At 36.5% G+C, this 27,727-nt stretch overlaps 1 protein-coding gene across 1 annotated transcript in view; it reads right to left on the reverse strand.

Annotated features, from left to right (window-relative positions):
- Window positions 1–27,727, reverse strand: part of mGluR (metabotropic Glutamate Receptor) — a 1,220,665-nt gene that overhangs the window by 199,916 nt on the left and 993,022 nt on the right. The window contains exon 7 of the mRNA XM_081761481.1: window positions 13,530–13,636. Within this exon, the coding sequence (XP_081617607.1) occupies window positions 13,530–13,636 (107 nt within the window). The remainder of the gene's footprint in view (window positions 1–13,529; window positions 13,637–27,727) is intronic.

Consider the following 27,727-nt stretch of genomic DNA (forward strand, 5'->3'; position numbering starts at 1 on the left):
GAATAAGGATAGCGCTTCGGTAGAAAGTCATGAGAGGGGAAACATGGTAGTTGCCCCATCAGAATTCATAGGGACAACTACACTCAAGGGCAGGGATTTATTTGTAGCCAGGGAAGCCTGGGCATTTCCCCCCTTCTAAGTTCTGACTTCCTTGTCTCTTAGTTCATTCTTCCCAGGTAAAATACCCCTCTCATAGGCTATACAATATGTTATAAAGTACTTCAACTTCACGTTTTAGTAGCAATCCTTTTATAAATATTCCCCCTTTCTACAAAATCCAAAAATAAATCACTGCTCAAGGGTGTTATTTAGGGGGGGTATGAGGTGGCAATTGCCTCTCCCGAGTTTCGCATACATACATACACACTATTAGGAAATAACATACGGGGAAACATGGTTGTAACTGAGTAGAGATGGATGTTAATTATTAATTTGTTTGTTCTGTAAATGACTGATTTTAAGATATTGCAGAAAAAAAATGAGCAACGTTTCAATAATGTATGACTACTATTGATGTATTGTGTGAATATAGGCATACACTTCTGTGCTTTTCCATTTGTGCTCCACAATATGAATTATGGATGGTATAATATACTTTAATGAATATATAGCCAACACACGGATATAGCTTTAAACTGATTTGAAAATGTACAGCGCTAAAAGATCAGAATGCAGACGAATGTTTTTTTTTTTCATTTTTCAAGAAATAATAAAAAAAAGAGGAAGTTTAGCGTCATACGAATGGTGGAAGTGTTTTCTTTAAATATTTATTGTATCTAAACATTAGGTTAGATAATGCCTAGAGTATAGACTATATAAAAGCTATAGGCGCAAACGATCTAACCATTGTAGTACGTTCAATGTTCCCCTATTGGGGATCTAACCATGTGTGATATAAGTATTACTATATATATATATATATATATATATATATATATATATATATATATATATATATATATATATATATATATATATATATATAATCTTGCCGCCCCAAGCAAAACCTGAAATGACGCCCCTGACTACACACCTTACCCCCCGGTTTCTAAGCCCTTGCTCTAGGGATGCATTAGAGTCGAGTCGAGTCGATATTTAAGCCCGTCTCGACTCGTCTCGAGAAAATGTTGTCTCGACTCGAAAATATGTTTCTGTCTCGACTCGTGTCTCGACTCGACAGTCTCTGTCTCGACTCGACTCGAATTCGAGTCGAGACGTCTCGAAATTCGAGTCGAGACAAAATGTACGAGTTAAAATATACGCACACATCAGCCAGACCATCATGACTACCTACCTAATTGTCAGTATGTCGACTTTTGGCATGGATAAAAACGGCGACACGTCTTGGCATACACGCAATGATCCTTGATAGGTCGCTGGAGAGAGCTGGTACCACATGTGCTCACTCAGGTCACCTAATTTCCGTAAATTTCGGGAAGGGGGGCGATGTGTTCTGACATCACGTTCAATCACATCCCACAAGGGACACCACTCAAATGTCCGGCTCCAATTTCAATGAAACTTTTTTTGCTGATAGAAGGCATGTATGCATCATTACTTGTGATGACAAATTTTTGCTATGGTGCATGTTTCCTATTTTTTTTAAATAACTTTTAAGAATTGTGATGTGGTTATTAGAGATTGCTACAGAAGTCCCTTACTACCCTTTGTAAACGGAGCGTTAATGAAGAAAAGTAAAGAAAAACCATGTGGACACATATAAGTCCTGGGGGAAGTCGTATGGTAGATATGACCTTGATGGCAGCCATCTTGAAATCCGCCATTTTGAATTAAGGTCAAGTTTTCAAAATGGGAATAGGGTAATATGATACATAATTTCGGGCTAGAATTTAATTAGAAAAATAATGGTGAGGTTAGTTTTAAGATACACCCATTTGGGGGAAAGTTATAGACATATTAATTGTTTTTACTTACTGTGTGCGTAAGTCCCTTCTTACTTTCGTCTCAAGACCTGTAAATCGATCGCAACGGCAGAGCCCGGTTTCGCACTAGTGTTTAGAAATCTTTAAACTCCCTTGAGGCAATATTTCTGGATTATTGTATTGTATTTTGCCTTTAATTAAATTTGAACCCACTTCATGATCTTGTGTAAAGTATCACTAAAAGAGAATATCTGTTTTTATCGAGAACGTAAGCATGGCAATTATAAAAGGTGAGTAAGGTGCGTATGTATTTACAAGAAAGTTTATTTTACGAGTCTTTTGTGGTTCCGCCAACCTATTCTTTAGTTGTTGTTGTTTTTCAAAATACTCATATCTCATAAATAAAAGAGCTATTATAAAATCTCTTACCACTATTCTTTAATACTTATAAAATTTTATTTATTGTAAAAGCACTGGCGAGATATTTCTTATCGCCCACTAAAATTATGGTGGAGCTCCTTCGTGGCTAACGGTTAGCATACTTGCCTTTGGCGTGGGAAACCTGGGCTTGATTCCCGGTGGGAGTTCATGTGGTTCGGATTCCACGTTAATCACTAGGTCCACGTCTCACATAGCCTCGCTGCTGAACGGGACGTTAAACTCAGAATCAATTCAACTCAAAATTATGGTTTTGACTTTATTATGATGTCATTAGTTTAAACGCCCAACTGTCCAGTAATTATAAACATTGACTACATTATAAAATTGTAATTTGTGACGACTAAAATATCAGAAATTAAAGATTATTCTTTGGGTTTTGGAACATTTTGAACAACGTGAAAAACTGGTACTGCACCGATACAACACACCTTTTGGATTTGTCATAACATGTCTTACATAGCTTTGGTTCGATTCTCAACACGGACTGCAACTACCCGTTAAATTGTGCATCCGAAAGGCACTCTTTGTTAAACCTCGCTTATCACCGCTCATCTTAATAATACATATAACTTCACCGCGAAGCAAATGTTGCATTTCTCTCTTTCATCCTAACACAAAACAAAACTAACCACAGCTGTGACACGAAGGAGCTATTTCGAAAAGAAACAAGCTGTGCTTCATAGAGATGTGTACCAAATGATAGAAATATAAAGCATTGTTTTCTTTCCTGTTTATTTATATCAGTTGGTGTTCTTAATGAGTTTACTCATTAGTTTAGTAAGAGTATATATGGAATTTGGACATATGTTGTACGTATTCTCCTGAGAAATTGATGAGACCAGAAAAGTTATAAGGACAGATGGAATAGGTTTAAGCGCATCTACGTGACTTTATCAAATATTTATTCTCCATAATGGTACCACGCGGAAAACTTGGTATAGGCCTACTTTTATCTTTGCCTCCCTCTGTTCGCTGTTTCGTATCATATATATTGGATGGTTTTGATATTTCTTCTGATCATTAAAACAACAATGGTACCTGTGTGCGTGCAGAAATGCAAAAGCACAAGGTAACTTCTTATTTGTTTTGGAAACAACAAACCCATTTCACGTGTGCGAGAGAAATTGAGCACAGCGAGATGGGGTGTTTACTCACGGTCAGTTCGCAGCAGGAGTCCATGGTAAAAGATTTGACTATCTAGAAAACACTCGCAATACCTTACAAATACATAAGACTGCGCTTCAAAGAAAGTTTAGACACAGATGTTTCAATTTTCTTTTACCATCTTTCTTCAGCAAAATAGTCGGTTCATTGTATTCGAAAAAGGGAAGGGAGAAAGGGTGAATTTATATTTTATGTGGGGGGGGGTAACGTTGTAAGTAGTATAAACAATACATACCGCTTCCGACTCTGTACTGAAGCACTTCCTTTAGCGGTATATCACTAGATCTATCCTGACCCTCATCCCACCTCAAGTTGTAAAGTAGAAAGGGACAGAAGTATTCAACATGACTGCGCACTTGAGTTTCAGTTCACAATACGAAAACCAGTGAGCAAGTAAACAGTCTTTTGTAGGATCGTGTTTAACTTCTTGAATTTATTTTTGAACATTTCTGTGAATTCAACAACAGAACGCAGTAGAAATACGGACTAGTTTTTACTCCAACCATTACTTTCGCTCCAACCCAGGGATGCCACATTTATTATTTCGTACTAGATTTAGTGATTTTACTATGGAACTAGTGATCTAGTACGTACTTTGGGTAAATAGGCACATTCTAGTGATTTTTTTGCATTTTTTTCTGATGCAGACAAATGAGAAGGAAATGGTTCTTAAAATAAAAGGAAAAAGTATATTGCAGTACAAAACAAATGTAGAAACCTTAAATTATTTTTTCTTTTCCCTCTGACTGAATGAAACCCCTGCTGTGTAACGACCTTAGGTAAACAACGGCTATCTTTGGTCCGCTACCTCCTTTTGTTAGCCGACATGAGATGGGTTACTTTTTTTTCTGGAAGAAAGTGAGGAAATAATTATCCAGTACATTTACGTTTTGTCAGGCACACAGGCGCAGTTTGTACTTGTTTCCTAACAAATTTTAGCAACATAACATAAATGAAACATATGTACCAGAAAATAGAGGCAGTACAAACGGAAATTTTCATCTGTGACACATTTGATGAGAAATATAGTTAGATGTCACGTGCAAGCACTCTAAACATGTCCTATCCTGTAATTCTATTCGTATGTTTATGTAGGTGAGACTGAGAAATCAAGAAACAATAATAACTGGTTTTCTTCCAGGGAAAAAATCTAAATGTGAAGGGGTGTTACACTGGGACTTTAATTGCGTCCTTTGTACAAGATTAACAAGTAATAGCAATTTTTCAATTTGTTTTAATTCTTGGGGAGAGGAAGATGGAAGCGAACCCTCGTAAGGACCTCTGCAAGGAAACATGAATACTATCCGCCACTGTTTGTTACATTACACAAAATAGTTTTATATATATATATATATATATATATATATATATATATATATATATATATATATATATATATTGAGTTTTAGTCAGGGTTTTCATTCTGCAGGAGAGGGGGATATAGTAATACCTGACGAACATTTTCTATTCTCAGAGTGTTGCAATGATAGCATTTCCTCAATTATAACTTGGCCAAGCTAGTTGCATTATATGTAAGGATTAAGTTAGCCTAAAAAGCTTAAATTTCTATGGCTGTTTTACTCTGTACCCATGTTTCTCATTTTCGGTCTCGGAAAATAAGTGTATCAAAGGCATATATATTATATCTATGGTTATATGAGGCATGGATCTATAGTTTAAAGTGGGATACCGGTAACAACTTCATGAGCTTCGACCTTAAATCGAACCAGAGTCTCCCGCGATCAAGGCGTATGTGTTAACCATACAGCCACGAGGAAATTCACATACGCACACACACATATATATTGTTGAGTTGATTTTGACTTTACCGTCTCTTTCAGCAGCGAGGATATATGAAATGTAGACCTACTGATTAACGTGGAATCCGAACTACATGAGCTCGCGCCGGGAATTGAACCAGAGTCTTCCACGGCAAAGACGCGTACACTAGCCGCGGAGTTCACACACACAGAATCAGAGTCCTCACACACCAAGGGTGAGAGCTGTGCCACTGAGTCACAGCGGCCACGGGGCTAGGTCGAGTCCACTTTACGTTCATAGTTTCTTAGCACATAAATGTTACGATTATGAAATAGATTTTCCTTAACGAGGTGCATAAAAACAAAAGCTTTCGAAATGCATTAAACAATTAGCTCGATTTGAGTGTGAACTTAAAATTATATCAGAGTATAAATACGGATACGCACCAAAGCTCGAAAACTTAATACACTATTTCTCCTATATAGTCAGCATGTATCAAGCAATTCTTCAGCTTTCATTTGAGAGGATGGAAATCGAAGGCCCCTGAACAACTATGTTACTAATGTGCGGAATGTATTTATCTTACAGTGAACTGCTTTGATGTCAAGTGGCCTAACTCCAAAATTGAAATTTTCCAGGAGTGAAAGTTGAAGTTCAATCTCATGAACAATCCATATTTCTTTTATGTTGGGAACCAAAACTATAACTACTGTATGTAGTTCATTGTTTTATAACTTAGTGTTTACAAAAATCTTTTTAAAAAATACCTATTCATAGAAATGAATGGTACTTATCTGTACTAGTTCTTGGCATCCAAGCAGTCCATTTATTGTAATACTAGCTTAATATACCCATTCTTCGCATGGGGGCTGTATTTGGAAATCAACACCTGTGGAAGTATCACCATTCATTTCAGTGACCGCGAAAACTATGGATTTGACACTAGTATCAATCAATATGGGCTTTTTATACATGTCTCGGTATTCCTCACCCGCTGACACACGGCCCGCATACAGTAGTAGCTGAATTTGCAAGTCATCGCTGATGGAAGTGTCACCATTGATCTCAGCGACCGTGAAAACTATGGATTTGAAACTAATGTCGATCAATTTAGATTACTTTTACTACATGTCTCGCTAAACGCCCCCCTGAGACCCCCTGGTTCCAATTATGACAAAAACGCTTCGCATTAGACTGGGACCTGGACCAAGGTATCCGTGACCAAAATTTGGTAACTCTCGGTCAACTTGTCTGGTCTCCAGGTCGGTCCCAGTAAACGTCCCCCCCGAGACCCCCCTGGTTCGAAATTAAAAAAAAAAACGCTTCGTCTTGATCTGGGGCCTGGACTAAGGTACCCGTGACCAAATTTTGGGAACTCTCGGTCCACTCGTCTGGCCCCCACGTCGCACACAGACAGACAGACAAACACACAAACAAACTCTTTATTTTATTTATATTAGATAAGATATACTATGTAAAATAGTCTCGTATCATAATATGTGATTTACAACAAATGTTACATTATATATTATCCGTAGCTCGTGATATGCTGCAACATATTAAAGCCTCAGAATAGTTGGGCAAGCGAATAATCCAGAAGTTACGTAACCCTATTGCGTTCATGGGAACGAAAACACAATAATTATAACTATGCTAAATTACTATAGACTACCAACTGCTCATTCAGAGAATTTATGAAGTTCACTTTATCGCAATAGTTTTATACAAACTAGATTTAGACTACGGATAATAGTTTTATACAAACTAGATAATCAATTATTATTATTATTATTATTATTATTATTATTATTATTATTATTATTATTATTATTATTATTATTATTATTATATTTGCAGTACAACCAAATACAACGACATTAACTATTAGTTCTAATTAACTGAATTGAGCTGAAAATTAAATCTTGATCTTTAAAGATTAACTATTAATTTTGTGCGTTCTGTACCTTTCTGAAGGAATAAAAGCTGGGATTGGTTTCAAGGCTCTTTCTGAGTGAATACTTTCTTCAAAATAATATTAAAAATTATAGAAAGATTTTCGAGACATTCGAGTCGAGTCGAGATTTTTAAGAGCCGTCTCGACTCGACTCGTGTCTCGACTCGAAAATTCGAGTCGAGACATACGTTTGTCTCGACTCGTCTCGAATTTTACAAAGTGTGTCTCGACTCGAATTCGAGTCGAGTCGAGTCGAGATTCGAGACATGTCTCGACTCGAGCGCATCGCTACCTTGCTCGTATTTCATTTCACAAACATTGCTCATTTACGAAAACTTATTGCACTTTCTTTTTACTAAGGCCAACAAATCCCTGATTAACGTCAGCAATGTACTTCCTCGTGCGAGTGGAAAAGAAAGAAATAATAATAATAATAATAATAATAATAATAATAATAATAATAATAATAATAATAATAAACATCAGGGTTGTTGGCTTACTCAGAAGAGCAAGCTTCAAGTAACGCAACTGTTTCTTCAACAGAGAATGCACGTTTCAAGAGTGTTGATTGAGAGACAGAATGAGAAAGAAAAAAACAAGCGACCAAACTTTCAACGACGTAATTAACTAAAACAGGTAAATGAAACGAAATGTAATGAAACGAAGAAAATAGTGGACTGTTTTGAAAGAAAACGTACCTCGAATGACATTAACGATTTTCTCGCCATCTGGGACACTGCTAAGAAATTCACGAAAGTTGTTCAGTTTTAAGTCTTTTTCGAGTCAACCCGGAAATGTCATTTTAAATTAATTTTCCAAAAAAAAGAAAAAGAAAAAAAGAAAACTGTAAAAAGGAAAAACAATACAAATAATCAAATATAAAGAACTAACAGAAAATGCGCGTAGAGATACTTCAACAAACTATATTGTATGCCAAAATGTGTCAACCATAAAAACATTCAAAATAAATGAACAAATATTGCAAAGTTATCGCAAGAAGTAAAAATCTAAATACACGATCAATAAGTTTTGCCGAAATTGCTATCACAGTCCAGACTAAATTTTAAACTCATGTTTTTTTTTCTTTTCTTTTCTTTTTTTTCTTTCTGATTTTTTTCGGATTTTCTGTTATTACCTTCTTTTCATTCTTTCCTTTCTTTTGTGCTTTTAAATGTTATTTCCATCCATGTTAGGAAACTTCAGGAAGGACTGTGAAGAATATGGGATGAACATACATGTTACAAAAAAAAAATGATTTCAACGAAGCGGTCTTACACAGAAGTAGAAGGGGAGAAAATGGGACAGGTAACAATTTTTGATACATGTAGTAATGATACGAAAATTGAACGTGAAATAAAAGCAAGAACAGGAATGGCGAAATAAATCTTTAGGAGGAAGGAAATTTATTTTGTGGTATTTTGAATAAAGAGTTGAGAAAAGATATTCAGAAAATGTTTCATGTGGAGTATTGTACAGTATGGGTCAAAAACATGGATATTACTTTAAAAAATGATAAGAAGCGGCTGAAAGCTTTCGAAATGCGAGTGTGGAGAAGAATGCAGAGAATTAACTAGGTCGAGCGGAAAACGAACGAGAAGTTGTTAGAAATTGTGGGGGATGAAGGAACAATTTTAGAAATTATTAAGAAGAGGAAGATAAGTTTATTCTCCGAAACTAATTCGCTTGAAGAATGTGTACAACTACAAAGTTAAGAACTTGTGTGACAATAACAAGATTAAGTTGAATGTGAATAAATGCAAAACCCTTTCCTTTACGTGCAAATAAAACAACATTAAATATGACTACACTGTTTTAGAGACACCTAAGTTAATTAAAGATCTAAGAGTGCTATTTGATCCTAAATTAAGTTTTACTTATCATATTGAAACAATTCTTAATAATTCATATAGAAATCTTGGCTTTATTATGAGAATAGGTAAAGAGTTTCAAAACGATGCTATATTAATGCAACTCTACTTCTCTTTTGTGAAATCGCAGTTTGAATATACGACTCTGTCTTGGTCACCAAAAACACTAAAACACATAGATATGATTGAAATGATACAATCAAACTTATTGAAAATACTTGCTTATCGAAAAACTGGCATGTATCCAAAATATGAGTCATATTCAGAAATAGTACAAACCTTTAATATGTACACTTTGAAACAACGAAGATAGCATACAGATCTTTTCGTTTTGAACAAATTACTACATGGTAAAATTGACTGTCCCGATCTTACTTCTAAGGTTAAATTGCATGTCCCGTCAGGTAAAACCGGCGTAGGAAATAGCAGTACATTTTATTGCAAAAAGGCAAGAACAAATATCCTCGCTAAGTCTCAAATATGGAGGATGAGCGATTCCTTCAAGGCAGTGCAATTGAAAGGATATCTGCTATAGATGTTTCTAGAGTGTCGGAGACAATATATAGGAATAGACTTACAAATATATGTATTTGGTCTAGGAATTAATTCGTGCGGTTTTTAATAAAAAATTGAAGCTTTATTTCAAAAATAAAGTAAATGAATACGTTAACAAAAATATTGTCCATCGCTAGCCACTACTTTCTCCCATCTTTCAGGCAATTTACGGATTCCGTGTCGAAAGAATTCCTCATCTTTTGACGCAATCTAATCAAAGATCCATTTTTCGATATTTTCTGAAGAAGTGAATCGCTTTCCAATCAAATCGTTATTCATGCAATCGATCAAGTAGTAGTCAGACGGAGCAGTGTCTGGTGAATATGGCGGGTGGAGTAATACTTTCCATCCGACATTTTCCAAATAGGTTTTGACCGGTTTTGCGACATGTGGTCGAGCGTTATCATCTTGATAAATAAGTTTATTATGCCTGTTATTCCATTCTGGTCGTTTTCAGGCCAGAGCTTGCTTCAAACGCATTAATTGTTGTCGATAGCGGTGTCCATTAATAGTTTCACCAAGTTTCAGAAGTTCATAGTACACCACACGTTTCAAATCTCACCATATATACAGCATAACCTTTGTACAATGAATATCTCGTTTCGGTTGTGAAGGACCTGGTTCACCTTGCTTCACCCAGGCCTTTTTTCGTTTAGGATTCTCGTAATGAATCCACTTCTCATCACCAGTTACAATTCGATGCAAAAATCCCTTCCTTTTCTGTCTTTGAAGCAGCAATTCGCAAACGGTTTTTCTTCTTTCAACGTCTTTCTTTTCAATTCATGTGAAACCCAATAAGACATCTTTTGAATCATTCCTATGGCTTTGAGACGTTTGGAAACTGTTGTTTGCTCAACTCCAAATGCTTCAGCAAGTTCGTCCTGCGTTTGACACGAATCCTGATCAAGCAATGCTCTCAATTCTTCATCTTCAAATTCTTTTGGCTGTCCAAATTGCTTTTGGTCTTCCAAGCTGAAATCACCACCTTTAAACCGTGCAAACCACTTCTGACACGTTCGCTCAGCTAGAGCATGGTCACCAAACACTTCCACTAAAATATGATGACTTGCGGTAGCACTTTTCTTCATGTTAAAGCAATGAAGAATAACTCCCCGCAAAAACACTTTATCAGGCACAAAATGCGCCATTTTCAGTTGAAGAAAAAATGTTGTTGTTTCCGCTTCAAGCAACTGACATATACTAAACAAGATGCTCAATGACAGTAGTTTTCAACGCATGTTTGGATCAACGAAACTATGGGACAATAAGCTAGTTACGCCATCTTTTGTAAAACCGCACGAATTAATTCCTAGACCAAATAATAATGAAAATTTATATATGTATAATCTTGTTAGAAATTACATATATTTGTAGGTAAATGTGTTTCTAAGGAACAACACTGTAACTGGGTCTAGAGCCTGGTGTGTTGAATAAATAAATAAATAAATAAATAAACTGGTTAGGGCATTGACTAAGAAGGAACTGTATCATGAGGGACGTGCTAGAAGGTATGGTGGCAAGAAAGAGAGAGATGGGCGAAAGAGACTACAAACAATGAACGATATCAACACAGATAAATAGCACATGAAGACGAAGAGGTTAGTGGAACACTGTAAAGCATGGAAGCTAATCATTTACAGCAAAAGACCTGCTAATAATGGCAAAATACCTATAATGGATTTGCCCATTCAAATAATGGTATTTTTTTTTTTTCTGAATTGTGAACGTAACAAGTTATTTTCTTGAAAATGGCTTCAAATATGTTCGATTATTTTCCATAAATAAAAATACCACAAATAATCATAAATTATGATGTACGTCATTTCTCTGAGAAAAAAAATGTAGAAATGATGTAATTTATGCTTGAGGCTTTTTTTTAATCTTCTCAAATGCTTACTCGATTTTGTTCATAATTTCATTAACAAACCCTATAATATAGCATAAATCATTTCTGAGAAAACAAAAAGGAACATTTTTTTTTTTTAAATTCCTCTCAAACCTATCTCAGACGATTTTTTCTGTTTAATAAAACTGTTATGTTGTGGCGTAAGTGAATCTTATGAAATAATCGATAAGGAGTACTTTAGCCTTGGGTGTGAGGTTTCTGCGTAAAACGTTAAATCTGGAAATGTTTACGAAAATGTTGATCATATTTCATAAATAAGTGTACCCGTAATAACTGAAGTGTAGCATAGCTCAATTTGAGAAATTGGAGCCGTAAAATTCAGTGTGGTAGCACGCACCTTTCATATTACCTGAATTTCTGAAAAAAAAAAGAAATGTGGTGGTAAGTGAATCAAACAAAATGAAAGTAAAGAAACGTATTTGCATGAATATAAATGTGAAACATATGCCAACTTAATTATATTGCTTGCAAACAAACATATAACTTTTAGAACATTGCGCCGAGAACACTGTACGAATCCAACTGAAACGTTTTGATCGAAGCTATCCTATGATGTTCTTTTGTTGACAATCAATATATTAAAATGGTGGGTTTATATGTTTGTCTCAAAAGAAAAGTTTATATGTTTGTCTCCAATCCTTTCGACAATGAGATCTCGAAAATGATGAGTGCTAGAAACGTACCGTTTTCGCTGGTCGATTCCAAATGTACGTTGTCCAGTAGTAATTGAATATTAAATATATATATATATATATATATATATATATATATATATATATATGCCCGTTATTTGTTTATTACAATTCTTAGTAGACTGGAAATGTTGAAATTTAAAAAAAAAACATATCCTACGAGTTATGTATTACAACAGTACATAGGTATATACAGGGATTGTATATTTCTCAGGCGTTTGTTTCATGGCCAAATGATAATGAAAAAGGAAGAATAACCATTTCTCCAGGCTGAGATGAATCTCTATTGTTTGGAGTGTTTTGTTAATGAACACTATATATCACTGGCATTATAATTAATTGTGTATGTAATGTATTTGCTTATTACATACTGCTTGCAAGAATAAAGAAAACACTGATCACACATGAATTAGAAATTCCAACCGAAAGTAAGCTCAAATGTTGCAAATGGTGCTAGATACTGAAGAAAAATATATAATCGAAAAAAAATCTCCCCTTTACGATACCCCTTGCCGATCATTATCAAGACATCTTTCACTTGTGTATGTTGTGAGGAATGATATTGTGATTCATGCTCATATGTGAATGATGTGCTGTGTAGAGAGCACAGGTTCAGCTAGTAAAGGTTATTTTAATGATCAAACTCATATTGTGGAAGTGATGTTTCTTGTTTAAATAATCAATACCCTGAAACCTACTGATAACTGAACATCAATATAAAAAGGTGTTCATTTAAGAAAAAAAAATAGCTATGCTGAAAAGTTTTATGAAGTTTTGCCCTAGAGGAAAAGGTATTTATTTCCTATGGTTGAAAAAAACATAAATAAAAAAGAAAAAAAATCTAAACTTCAAGATACACGTTCGAAACTACTTTTAATATTATAAATTCTACTGAAAAAAATCTAAAATCTAAATTAAATGCGTATGCATTAAGATTTGAATGCCTACATTTTTTTTTTTTTTTTTTTTTTACAATTCATAAACATTTTGTGCTGTTTGTTAAGAAGTTTGTTTGCTAAAACTTTGGCACGTTACGTAAAAGGAAAATCTGTTTGGACACGAGTCTTGCTTGGACTAACTTGGATAAAAAGAGAGATATGACAATAAAAGGAAAAAAAAAACATTAAAAATACTTGTGTGTAGGTTTTGTACTGTGTAACCCTGTTCGTCACAAGAAGGTAGAGATGGCTACGTGACCGAGGTGCAATCGTAGGAAGCTCGGGGATTTCCTTTGGCAGTGAAGGGAAAGCGATACTCGATTAGTATTCTCATCTCGTGGCGTGGAAACAAAGATTGAGGACTTACCCTGTAATGGTATCCTGAAGTATTCTTCTGTTTTTGGTAGTTAAGGATGTCATATCGTGGAAGACCATCACCTTGCTTGTCAAACTGCACCTGAATGCCAGCCAAGTCTGCAACATAATACAACATATGTCCTGGTTTATTAAAATTGCGATAAGAATTCGGATGCATCGTATAAATGCAATGTTAATACAATTATTTGGTTAACAATAATTAAACACAACTCAGTTGATTTTCGTCCATTGACATGGCAAGAATTACTACACGTTCATAGATGTATATAAAATGTAAGATCCAACCTCTTCACTTGTCTTTATCCTTAGTTACTGACAACTAAGGACAAATGGGGAACACTTAATCACTTTTTTTTCTTATAGCATCATAACTATTTAAAGAAAATCAAATATAACATATATATTAAATGTCTAAACGTTAAATGAAGCTGAAGAATACTTAGTTTATCGTTGCATTAAGTGGTATCAGTAAGTATTGCACATGCACCGCCAGAAGAAACATACAAATATAACTTAGTTTGGAAGCTTAGCAAATTTGAATAAAATTACATTGAAATCAAATTTCCAAACTAATAGATAAATCATACAAAATCTTGCAGAAACCTTTTAAGTGGTGAATGTTTTTAACACGATAAGGTATGAGGTGGTATCAAAAAGTTTCGAGACTAGTTCTGTAACACACCAACAGATAGCAGCACAAGACCGTGCATGCAGTCACAGGCAATATCAACCTTTATAAGTCAGTGTTATATAATATTTCGTACTATGTGTATTCGCCTCTCCTGTTTAATGTCTATATGAAAGTCTAGGTAGTCTAATACCCTCGGACGGAAGTAGTGAAAATTACGTAAGTTCCAGAATAGCGCAGGCTAAATAAGGATTCAATAGGAAAGAGAAGTGCTAGCATCAAGACTCTGGTATGGTTATGGATCAGAGACGTGGACATTGAGAAAAGCTGAAGTATCCATGCTGGAAGCATTTGAAATGTGATGTTGGCGCGGAATGCTGCGCATATCACGAACCGAAAGGAAAAGGAACGAAGATGCTAAAAGAAGCTAATGAAGGACGACAGATCATAAAAATAATAGGAAAAAGAAGAAATAGCACGCTTGGCCATCTTATTCGGCACTCCGATTGGATCACTGTGTTGATAGAAGGAAAGGCAGAAGGAAAACCAGAAGACGAAGACCAAGAGTAGGATATCTAGATGCAAATATGAAGAAAATAACTTATCAAAGTATAAAGCAGCTCTTCCAAGAGAGAGAAAAGATTTAAAATTTCCATGTTGTCCACCACCCTATGGTTGAGGTTAGGAAGAAGCAGACTGGTGTGTATTGTTACCTCTTCAGCTTGTGCTATTTGATCCCCCGTTCGTTACCACTTTCGCGATTCCAACAAAAACAGCAAGCTTGAACAAAGAGCGAACGTAGAACTTTGTGCAAAACTCGGCAAACCTGCCACCAACATGTTTCATACGCAGTAGCAGGTTTATGATGATGTCGCTGTGAGCAGCGGGAAGTGGTTTCACTGGTGCTTGCGCTTCAAGAGCGGAAGAGTATCACTGGAAGACGATGAAAGATGAGGAAGACCTTCAACGAGCTTAACACTGAAAAAAACAATTGAAACTTTACGGTAACTTGTGTGTGAAAATCATAGAAAAACAATCTGCATTATTGCCATGATCAATGTGTCATACAGACCAGTATGGTAAATCGTGACGTGTGATTAAAACATGCGACATGTGGTTGATTCCCCCCCCCCAAGCTATAGATTGAGGAACATAAGCAAATCAGATGGAACGACTCGCTGCAAGATTGCCGTAAACCTACTGCCTCATGTGCAACGTCTCGGTGGCAGATTTGTCGAATTTCATACAAAATTCTCGTTGCTTTTGACTTCAAACTTGCTGGTCATATTGGAATCCAAAAATGGTAATGCGCGTGGTCACAATAGCACGATTCAGAGAACTATCGATGCACACAATACTATGCAGACAATACTCTTCGCACATTATTTATGCAGATTCGTGTTCCCTGTGATTGTGCTTGCGGCCTTGTGCATACTCGAAACTTTTTGACATCTCCTCGTAAGTGGCTTAATACTCTTCATCGTTATTAGTATTATTATTTTCTTAAAGTTTTGTAGAAGACGCATTATACTTCAGGAGAAATTATATACCTTGAAGTAATAAGAGCCTTTTTCACGAAAACGAAATATTTCATATTTCCCTCTCTTCCTAGTGTTTTCTCACGAGGCTGATTAAAATTAATTGCGGTTACCTGGAACCATTACGTCGGGGCGATCACTTGGAATACGAAGAAGCTTTCCGAAGAATGGATACTCGTGTCCCATGGGCTGCTATCTATTTTTAACGTCGGCTCTTTTAGAAGTGTCTCGGATAGTTAAGATTTCAAGTGAGAAAACAGCTCTTTAGAGAAACTATTGATTGGAAGTCCAGCGAGCAAGAGCATTTCCCATGGGTTGCTACGTGCTACAGAAATGCCTTCACCTTGCTTTTCTTACATGTGATATGCCATAAAGGCGTGAGAATATATATATATATATATATATATATATATATATATATATATATATATATATATATATATATATATATATGGAGTGTATAGAATATTTCCGTGACCATGTTAATACATTTAAGGATTCAAGGGATGATATCTCTCAGCAAAAGATTAGAAAAAGAATTATTAAAACAATAATGTATTAGTATGCGTGCATCAAGGATATTCCTTGAAAGACAGATGTTTTCGTATTCGAACGATTATTCAAAGATTTTTTTTCCTGTTGATTTGTGTATACGAGGGCTGATCAGAAAGTAAAGTTACAAAGCCTGCAGTGAATCGTGTATATAGTATTTCATGAAACCAATACAACCAACAGACGGTGCACACATTAGGTTATTTTTCAGCACACTCTTCGTATCGGTTGAGGTGCTTGTCCCATCGTGGGAAGAGTTTGGAGATTCCCTCTTGGTAAAAATCCTATTCTTGCGTGTTCAGCCACGTTATCATGAAGTGCTTCACCTCCTCGTCTGGAGCAAAGCGACGACCTTCTAGATCCTACTTCAAGCGCGGGAACAGGTGAAAGTAATCAGATGTCCTAACGCGATCCTTCTGTTATCTTGAATCCCGTCCTCCATGCGACGTATGTTAAAATCTGTTGATTCCGTGCTGAATTGGCTACTGCGCTTCTCGTCGGTGACGCTTTCTCTACCAGTCGCATAACTTTCGACACTATTCTGCAACATTCTGTCGAGACAGTAGAGTCTGTGTGTAAAGCTCCCACCAGCTGCCGGGGAAGTTCAGCCGCAGCTGTACCGTTACGAAATTACACGAATGCTACAATTTTGCCGCCTGACGGTAATAAGGCCTCATCCTCCGTTTTTCCTTCTCTGAACCACTAGTGCTGCTCTTAAGCAGCGACGTGGACTCCATGTAACCGCCGGAAACGCCACGTGGCCTCTTCGTAACCGCCAGTACCGCCATTAATCCGCTACATTGCTCTTCGTTGCCGCCTTTAATCTTCTACTCTCAATTTTTCTAACAACGTATTTCTTCGACATTTGTATACCGATACATGATTAAAACTTAAAATGATTATCACTTCAATGTGCTACTTGTATGTTAATTTAACATCAAAGACATCGCCTTCCGAGCATATCATAAGTAACTATTGTGTTGCCAAAACGTCTTGAGCCGTGGCAAAAATGCGATCTAAAGCGCAAGCCCTCGACACACCCACGCGTTGAGCCAATAAGGGTTCCGCCTTGACTGGAATTTCTTCAGCCGATAGCAGCGCTTGGAACGGAAGATTAGGTGTCAAGTCAATGTGGTATATCTATTGTAATTGTCAGTGAGAACTTTAATTGGATTTTATTGTTTGCAATGATAAAGGTTTATACAGTATATTTTACATTTTTGCCAAGTAACAAATAACGTAACATGTTCTGCTGTAATCGGTCACGAAAATAGTTTTGTAAGCCCATTAATTGTCTGGAAACAGAGTAGCAGTGCTGTCATCTGTTGTTGTTATAACATAGCATATAGACACAGATAATAACAACAGGTGGCGGAACAGTTCTCAGTGGACGTTACCGAATTTTCATGCTCATTGAACGGTCATTTGTTGAAAAGTCTCTATAATATTACCTGGCTGAAAAAAAAAATGGCATCTATTTTGTGACGGCGGCAGCCCTTCGCTTTAGCTTCGGTGGCTTTCGGCTTGGGACCGAAAGCGGAACGATGCCAGCAGTCATTTTCTCTTCACTTCGGCGGCTATTTGCGCACGAGGATATTTTGTCCACATAAATCGAATAACTGACCGTACTTCTTCGCGAGGCCAGTTCTCCAAACAAGTGGTAATTTGTGTTCACTTACCACTAGAACATAGGTGATAAGTAGCTGGAACTCTGCACATTTGCCCATTCCACGTATTACAGCTACCGTACGCTCCTCATTCCTCTATAACAGACGAAACTTCAGAAATATCGGCGTTGCAACCTCAGTTTCTTATCCCCCCTCATATTATAATGTTTAAATATTCGTTCTCAATATTCGGAAAACTATGCGTTACTTAAACAATTCTTTGAATGGTTGTTTTTTTTTTATCCAGATAATTATTCAGAATTCCGATAATCCTTAGAACATTCCTTCGAATTAAAAATTTCATTCGAATATTCAAATAATGCATATCTGGAGAATCAATTATTCGAGTTTTAACACCACTAGTTGAGAAAATGTGTTTCGCTCGTTTGCAATTATATCCATAATTCAATGTTATAAGATACTTGCGGCAAATAAGGCCCACCTACGTATAAATGCTTTATTACTTAAATACATATGATGTAATAGACAAACAAATTATATGCATTTTATTGGTCAATGTCTTATCTATCTTATGGTATATTTACTTTAACTTAAACATTGAGCTAAAGGTATGATAAACGTATTGAAAGAAAAACATACAAAATGGCCTTATTACCCGCACGGTAGGTAAATAAGGTCCAATATTTGAAAAGTAAAATTTTACAACCTGAAAGACCACTGGAACTCAATTAACACCTAACATTTTAACATCACTTCAAATACTAAGAACAAATCGATAATTAGTAACAATATGGATATGAAATACAGGGTTATTCAAAAAGAAAGATCAGATTTCAAACATTTATTTCTTCCAAACTACAAAAGATAGAAACATGATTCTAACGTTACTTGATTAAGAAAAGTTTACAATTTATTGTTAGTAATCATGGTGTGCATTCAATATGTTACCGTGTGTTACACGACAAATGTCAAAACGGTGGCTCATTTCTTGCCACACACGAATCAGCTGGTCTCTAGTTATCGAATTCACAGCTTCAACAATTCTATGTCGTAGACCTTGTTGTTTATTAAACTGACGGTTGTTTATTAAATTGACAGCGAAATGCTCGCTGAGCTGCAACAATGGACTCAAGTTTTGCCACTAGTGGTGCCCACCCCACTTACGTCCATGAAACACCTTCCCAATTGTGTATCCGTAGGTGTTCTTCCATGAAAAGAATGTTCTTTTCGATTAATTTTTACACCCCCTTAAACATATTTATATAGATTTTTAACCCTCCAAATATTTCAATGACGCAGTTTGCGTCATAGCCCCCCTCTGTGGGCACCCCTGTTGTGGCACACAAAAAGACTTCTCCTGTGGTGACGCCACCATTTCACTACAGACAAACAACAACAAACACCAGCGCCAATGCGACCGTGATTGGAACTTCTATCCGGGCTGTTTAAATTGTAAACTTTTCTTAATCAAGTAACGTTCGAATCATGTTTCTATCTTTTGTAGTTTAGAAGAAATAAATGTTTGAAACCTGTTATTTCCTTTTGAATAAATTTGTACTAAGGATAGAGGCAATCTCCCTTGTGTTATGCAGTCGTTAGTTATGTCGTTGCATCTAACTGAATTTTAAAGAATAAGCTTGGACGCATAATAAGCAAGCCACCATTGGTAACAGATTTCTCACTAAGTTTCAACAGTGTGTACACTTGATAACATTTTAGCAACTAAATTCTTTATCACTGGGGACGACCACGCCAATGCATTCCTCGTGTACAATACACTGCACCCTTTACAGCTTCGCATGTCACAAATACATTCTTTGTCGCATAATGAACTATACCTCAAAAACTTAGAGCCGCACGAAAATGTGCTTAGAACATACCCAAAAACAGTGGTATGAGCCATTTGCATGGATTAAAAATATAGATTTACATTGTGAAAGACATCGACGCCGAACTCGAACCTGCGAACGCCATAGTCAACAACTCGGCCCAAACACGACAGACTGCCCTACTACGGAGACTGGCACTGGCCAAGAAAGAATAACAAAATAATACACATTCAAGTTGCCAGTTACTAAGTATTTAACAATACAAACACGTTTTGTAGGGTAATTAGGGCCAGTAGATTGTTGATGGACCTTATTTACTGGCCATGTACAGTACTCGCCATTTTATAAATTTATCATTATCTACAAACATGTTTCGAACTAAAACAACTGTCCCAAACACTAAACACTATGATCCTCACAAATATACGGGGTATTTCGGATTAGTTTTATTCTACACAGAAAAGGATGGAACTTACGTTGTCCCCCTAAATTATATTCACGCATGGAAGCTGGATTCTCGATGTTTCAATACTGCCAGTGTTCCGTCTAACTATGCACAAGAAGACAAACACTCTCAAGTAGGCATTATGTGAGTAATCGCTACTTGTGACGTTGTCAGATTTCTTCAACAGTGATTCTAACCTATGATAGTTTGCACTGAGCCTTATTTGACGCAAGTACCATAGTCATTCAATGGCGGGGCAAAAGTTTTCCTGTAAAGGCATACAGATTCTTGGAATTTCTGAGAAATAAAAGTGAGTAAAAATAAACATGTTTGGATCAAATAGCTATGTAAAATTATACTCTATGTGGTGAGATGCTAATTTAACACGTTAGCTACCAAGTGTGAATTTTGTTTTCCACTGGTAGAGTGCCAAACGTACTAAAGGAACGCTATTCTTGTTATGTTCATATATTTTCTTTCTGTTTTATTTTTTTGTTTTTCTTTCTTTTCTTGAAACATAATGTTAATTTCGAAACATAATCTAAGGCAAAGTATTGAGTAGGCTACGAGAGCGGAAAGTTCGGGTTCCGATCGGGCCAACCCTTTTTCTTTTTTTTTTCTTTTTTTCTTTTTTCTTTTCACGGGCAAGAGGATAATTAGAGTTGAACTGGCAGTTATCTTTGATAGCCAGTTGTTCATTATTACATGTGGAAGGTAGATTTGTGTGAGAATTTCTCTTGCTTTTAGTGTTAGTAAGTAGTTTATTTATGCAACGAAAAACGGGGAAATATGCGCAGAACTTGACCTCATTAGTAATAACAGCATTGGCGCAAATCCCGGGGATGAGCGGGATATGTCCCATCTAATCTTGGAACTGGGGGGACTGCCCACCTTCCAATAATTTGATTTGAAATGTGCTTTTTTAGAGGAGAAATGTGATCATCTGTGTCCGATTGCCACAAAGGAAAGTAATATGAAATTGATGTTTCCCCCAGAATAAGCCTCAAATCTGCCTAGCCCACCTCCCAATGTTGAAGACAACTCTGTTCCCCTGATCCTCCACAGCATTTGTTTTTCAACTTCATAAATATTTTGAACATTGCTTAAATAAATAGTATATATGAGAGCAGTTCTTTCCCCCGACCTAGTGTTTTAGACACATTTGTGGCGCCGAATAACAGTGATCTAGACTTTACTCAAAATTCAGCAAATGACTTGGACCTCACAACACTTGCATCTTGTCAAAATAAATTAGAATAAATAGTGAATCCATTGTTAAACTGCTATTCAAACAGCAACACGTAGGTCCGTTCACCCCTACACAAAACAGCAAAAACTTGTTACTTGATATTCAACGCACCTAGCAGCGTTAATCAGCAACATCTAACCCCGAAACCTACAACATGAATGTCTCCTATATTGCGTGTGATTGAAGTACTACAATTCATTAACACCAGAGGCAGCACTTTACAATACAAGTAATATAACGAGAACTGGACGAATTAGAAATTATGAGTCCGATCGGACCTACGAGGGCATTTGTTCAGACCATTTCAGTGGGTCCGACCTGACCCACATGGCAACTAAGACGCTATATAATTATAGTAGGCAACTAAAGCCTGTGACAAACATATTGGCATTTCAGCTAAACAAATAAAACGCAAGTTCTGACGCGGCGCTGGCAAGTGGTAAAGGGTATGGCTATGGCTAAGCAGACATACTACAGCGCGATCAGGTGGCAGGGGATAGACGTGGATGAGTACAAAATAAATGTTGTAATATTGCTGGCCTCTCATTTGCTAGCACCATTTAAAGGGAACTTGGAGCGCCGCCTTCAAATGTCAAGATGTTTGTCACGCCGTTTAATTGCAAGGACTTAGACATAAGGTTCAATCATACAATTAAATAACATATTTACGTATTCAAAGTCGTGAATCTCAAGGGTTTTGGAGAGAAGAAACGTTAAAAAAAACGTGATAGCATGCAATGCAATACTGGTGCCACAAATTTGCAAAAGCAAATCTAAATGCTACGGTCATTTCGTGTTTGAATGTTCATTTGTAATATATGACGTCCTCGTTTGATATTAGTATTATAAGGCCTTATGGAGAGTCGTTTAGAGGTATGATTAGCATCATACTAAAGGCCTGTCTACTGCAAGAAACACATGTTAGTCGAACTCTTTAGTATGGCACTAACCACGCATCATAACGACTCTGCATAAGGCCACTAGTGAACAAACGCTGTATACTAATGGTATCTTGCATTTTTCTCCTGTTTTCACAAACTTTCCTTATTTTACGTTGAATGTTCTTATCATTCATCTTCTCTCATTCACTACCACCTAAAGACCGTTGTCAGGGGACCAACGCTTCACAAAAGAACAAACTTAAGAAAAGTGGAAATGAAAATGAAATCTTTGTTTTACGTCCCATGGTTACGCCGGCTAGGCTAAAGGAGACGGTGATTACGAGAAATGAATGAAATGGTGGAATGAAGAAAGTGGGAGGAAACGGGAGAACCACGAGAAAGCCCACGCACACTGTGTTTGTCCACCACATAGTTCACTTGGCGGGAACTGGGATCGAACCCGGGACCCCACGAACCAGAGGTGAACGCTCTACCACTGAGTCGCCGCGTCCTCTTCACAAAAGTGTTACATTTTCCGTCCGTAAGAAAATTCCTGTTTATTCCATAAAAAGTAGTTCAATCCGATTCGTTGAGTTGAGTTGATTTTGAGTTTAACGTCCTTTTCAGCAGGGATGCTGTATGAAACGGTATCTACTGACTAACGTGAAATCTGAACCACATGAGCTTCCACCGTGAAGCTGATTCGTCCTTAGAAAACAGCCATTATCTTTAGATATAAGTAGAGGCATTTTCTTGGAAGATTGACTTTTAAAAAATGCCAAATTTTGGAATACTCATCAGATCACTCTAAAAAACATTTCACTATATAGTAACTCAACATGTAACATCAGTATGTATATTTTTTTATTACATTAGACCTAGCCTAATAAGAACAGGTGCTCTACATGGACCTGCAACGAAAATGGGGAATATTATGCATATTTCGAACACGATTTGATATCCTATCTGTATATAAAACTACATGAACTGACATAAAATAAAGGGGTATTTCCGGTTGACATGGAAAAATTGAAATTAGGCATGATCTTAGCTTTCCGGAAGTAACTCACAGGAAAATTCCTAAAAGTGAATCTTCTTAATTTTTACGGGGTCTAAAGGGAACATGAAGAAATTCCCCATGTTATTTCAATGGGTCTTTTTCAGGACCTATAATCTCATGTTTTATGTACTCAGAATTGGAATAGAAGGTTGAAATTAAGTATGGTTGTACGTTTTCCTTAGCGTTATCTAAATAAATCATTAAAAATAATAAAAAAAAACATTTCAACTTCAAAGTGGTTTTATTTAGAACTAAAAATCTTTTCCATGTTATTTATATGGGACACCTTCAACACCTCAAAATTATTGGGCACTTCCTGTAGGGCTACAATGATTAAATTTGACCTGATTGTATCTTCTCAGGACCAACCGACAGGAAAATTGCCAAAATAAAATCTTTTCAAGATTTAGTGTGTTTAAAGGCGCAATTAAGAAATTCCCCATGCTATTTAAATTGGCCTTTCTTTGGGTCTATAATTTCATATTTTAGCTACTTGGAATCGGATTTTTTTTTTTTTTAATGAAATTCGGTATGCTTATACGCTTTCGTTAGCGTTAATTGAGTGAATTGCCCAAAAAATAAAAATTTCCAACTGTAGAGTGGTTTTATGGGGAACTGAAAAACCTTTCCCATGTTATTTATATGGGACATCATCTACACCCCAAAATGTTTAAGTATTTCCGGCAGGATTAGAATGATGACATTTGGCATGGTTGTAGTCTTCGAAGACTAACAAACAGGAAAATTGCGAAAAGTGAATATTTTTAGTTTTTACGTGGTCTAGAGGGGGGATGAAGAAGTTCTCGTTATTTAAACAGGGCTTTCTTGTTATACAAAATATCTTCTAGATAGTCGGAATACGAAAAAAAAATGAAATTTGATAGAATTGTGGGTTTAAGAGGTGCGAGGCCGTAGGCCGGGTAAACGCGGGGGCAGGAGGCGGAGCCCCCAGCTGGTAAATGCTAGTATTTTTATATGGCTTCCGTCATTCCCTACCTTAACGTAAACATAATAGGACTATATGGAATAATTTTCTAGTGTCAGGTATAGCATCTCTTCATTTTAGATTATTTAAAAATAATATTTAAAAATAATATTTAAAAATTGCTGGTGTTCGCCATGATTGATCTCAACTAAATTTTGAAGAATATGTAGGTTTGGAGGCAATAAATTATATTCCATGCCAATTGTAGCTTAAAACAGTCAAACAACCCCTGACACAAGAAAACAAACAAAATCAACAACACATATGCGATGGAAAACGTCAAATAATTACACCAGCGTCGTCCTTATATTATCTGCAGGAGAAACACGACAAAATTTTGTAATTTACAACAAATAACAAATGCTTTTCAATCATGTTCCGTTTGTTCCATATAGTAGAATAAATACACCATCAATATCTAATTATAACGCTCACCAATTAAGTGCTCTGAAATGAATAAGTAAACCAGATGACATGTTTGAATTCGCATGTTATATATATACATGGAGAAAATGCATATATATATACAGGACTAGATTAATCTAGAAAATTAAAAACATGGGACATTTTAACCGGTGAAACATTACGATTCAATGTTGTGAAAGCTGATCCCTCTCAACGACCTGATCAGTAAGTGATTGCATGTTTCCTGACAAATATATACATTGATCTTGATTCATTTTTTTAAAACTTTTTTTTTTGAGCAATGTTTGATGTAGCGAGTAGAAACCTACCTACCTTACTCTGTGTACTCTGCTTTGCAATTTGATTGTGTTTAACATCTCCATGGTTTGCCCACTTCCACAAAACGGAAGTTCTGGCAACAGTGTTTACGTTTAAAGTGCACCAACCACATTTTACTCACGCGCAAACAGAGAATGGTCTTTATGTGATAAGCAAGCATACATATACTTAATGTATTCGAAATGTTCGGCTATGGTTAGTTTCTGTTTGAGGTACTATGTTGGGTGTGGTAGAGGAAGGTGTGTGTTTCTAAGGATGAGAATGAAGAATTCCGTAAAGAAAATATCAACTATCGAATATTTTACAGAAAAACAAAATATTGGAATAAGTGAGCATCTGTACGTCAAATAATTCCAAAATAATAATTTTGTTCTGACAAAACAATATGACATGTAGAATAATGATAGCATAAAAAACGTAGTAGTGTCAGATTGTACGCGTTAATTACATTTCAGATCCTAATTACAGATGAATTGCGTTTATAATACTTGAAATTATTATGCTATAATATGTACTCAACGTTTATCTTTAGAAGTATGTATGATTTGTAAGTGGAAGTAACGTAAACTAACGAATAAGGTATGCGCTTTCCCAAATAGTTTAATGTTTCCTCCAAGTGTACTCTCTCGTAAGTGTATGACTAACAAACGCATCTTTAGCGTGGTGTACTTATGTTCAGTATCCTGTGAGGGATCATTTGATATCCCATATTAAGTTGTAGGTTTATATATCTAGCTTCGGTCCTGAAAATAGACCTTAAACATCAAAACAATCATATGTCTCCGATTGCCTGAAGTCCATCACGGATACTGCAGGTAAAATTATGAATTTTTGTTTTCATATACTTTCCAACTGTAAAGTCTAAGAAAGTATCTAGGAATATTCACTGTGCACCCGAAACACAATAGTAGAACAAAACTTCATCGATCTGAAAACGCTTTGTTTAAAGAAGTTTGCTCTCTAGTAAGAAAAGAGGTGGAGCTCCATGTATATACCGCATTCCATTCCTACATGTAAAGATATACACTCATCAATAAAATATTATGATTACCCCTCTGATATATTCTCCTTTGACTCGCGGTACAGCAACAATGGTAGGTCGCTGGACCGTGGTAGGTAGTTAATGGTAGGCTGGATCACTTTTACACACACACAAAGTTTCTTAATTCCTATAAATTTTGCGGCGGAGGAGATGATCTCGGATCTGACGTTGAATTGTATCTGAAAGGTACTCGATCAGGTTAAGATTGAGTAAATTTGTTTGCCATTACAGCAATTGAGATTAAAGTCTATGCTCCTAGAACCAACAGCACAAGGTTGGCGTTGTAAAGAGGAATGTTGTGCTGATGAGTAATGCAATTATCTGCTGGAAAGATGGCGGACATAAATCGGAGTGCATGATCCGCAATGACCTGCTGATAGCTAGGAGACGTCATGGCGTCCTCACACACAATACTGGGTCCATCGATGACCATGTGAAGGTTTATCAAACCAACATTGCCCCATCGTAGTCTTACTTTGCACTTCTCGAGTATCTGGTTCCCTGGGAGATTACAGAGTGACTCATCCATCGATGTGATGAAGGCCCTATCATGATTCATCGAACCATGTAACAGTGTCATTGCTCGGCATTCCATTTACGATAAGCATGCTGCCGCTCCAGTCTTTATCGATGATGTCCTACGGTTAACATTAGGACATGCGTGGGACAGGGCGGCGAAAGCCTTTATCTAACAGTGCACGAAGAACTGTGTGCGCAGACAAAATCTTGATTTGTCCACTTTAAGTTGTGCAACAGTTTGCGCCTTATCCTGTTGTAACAATCTCAACAGTCATCTGATATATTTAATAAGATGTGGCCGTCCCATGCCTTGTGGTTTGATGCAGGTTTCGTCGCCCATTTCCAATATTTTGAAGCCACTATCCAAGAAAGCTTGTGAACACCCGAAAAGTCACGCTATTTCCGAGATGTCCGTTCCAGCTTTCCGGCCATATAAGCTGGTCGTTACCAAACTCACAAGGGAACCTTCCGAAAATGATAGTTGCAGTGAAAGATGTGGCCTATGCCAATTGAAAGAGCTGTAACAGAGATGAACATTCCCAAAATATTAGCTGCCCATAGCAATAGGTTCAAGAAATATAAGGGGTGGAAGTTCGGGAAACAGCAAGGTTGGACAAGGGGGAAAAGTGCAAATTCCGAAAAAAAAGGGAGCACGGCAAAATACAATGCTGACAAATGATGTATAGAAAGAGACTTGCCACAATAGGGAACAAATGAAGGCCACCAGTAGGGTTAACAGTGTTGTCAACTGCAATGAAAAGTACATGTTTTGCAAAGAGCACTATATGTAGTGAGTGCAATATTCAGTGTCATGTAGAACATAAGATATGACGTGTATAATCAGTGGTACAATCTAACAAAAGAGAATAGAAAAAACAGAAGTACGAAAAATACGGAAAAGACGAAGTTGGCCATAATGCGCCACATTTGATCACGAGCTGTGCATATTAGAATGAACAAAACAAGAAGCATCAACTATGCAGGAAACCGACGTACCTAGAGTCGAAAAGAAAAACGAGTTCCAAGTTGGCAGCACTGGCCATGAAAATCCAGACAATTCTAATATAGTTAGGCCACTCGCTTCACA

This window comes from Thermobia domestica, chromosome 6 (genome assembly GCF_964235325.1).
Source record: "Thermobia domestica chromosome 6, izTheDome1.hap1.1, whole genome shotgun sequence".
NCBI classification, from domain to species: Eukaryota; Metazoa; Arthropoda; class Insecta; order Zygentoma; family Lepismatidae; genus Thermobia; species Thermobia domestica.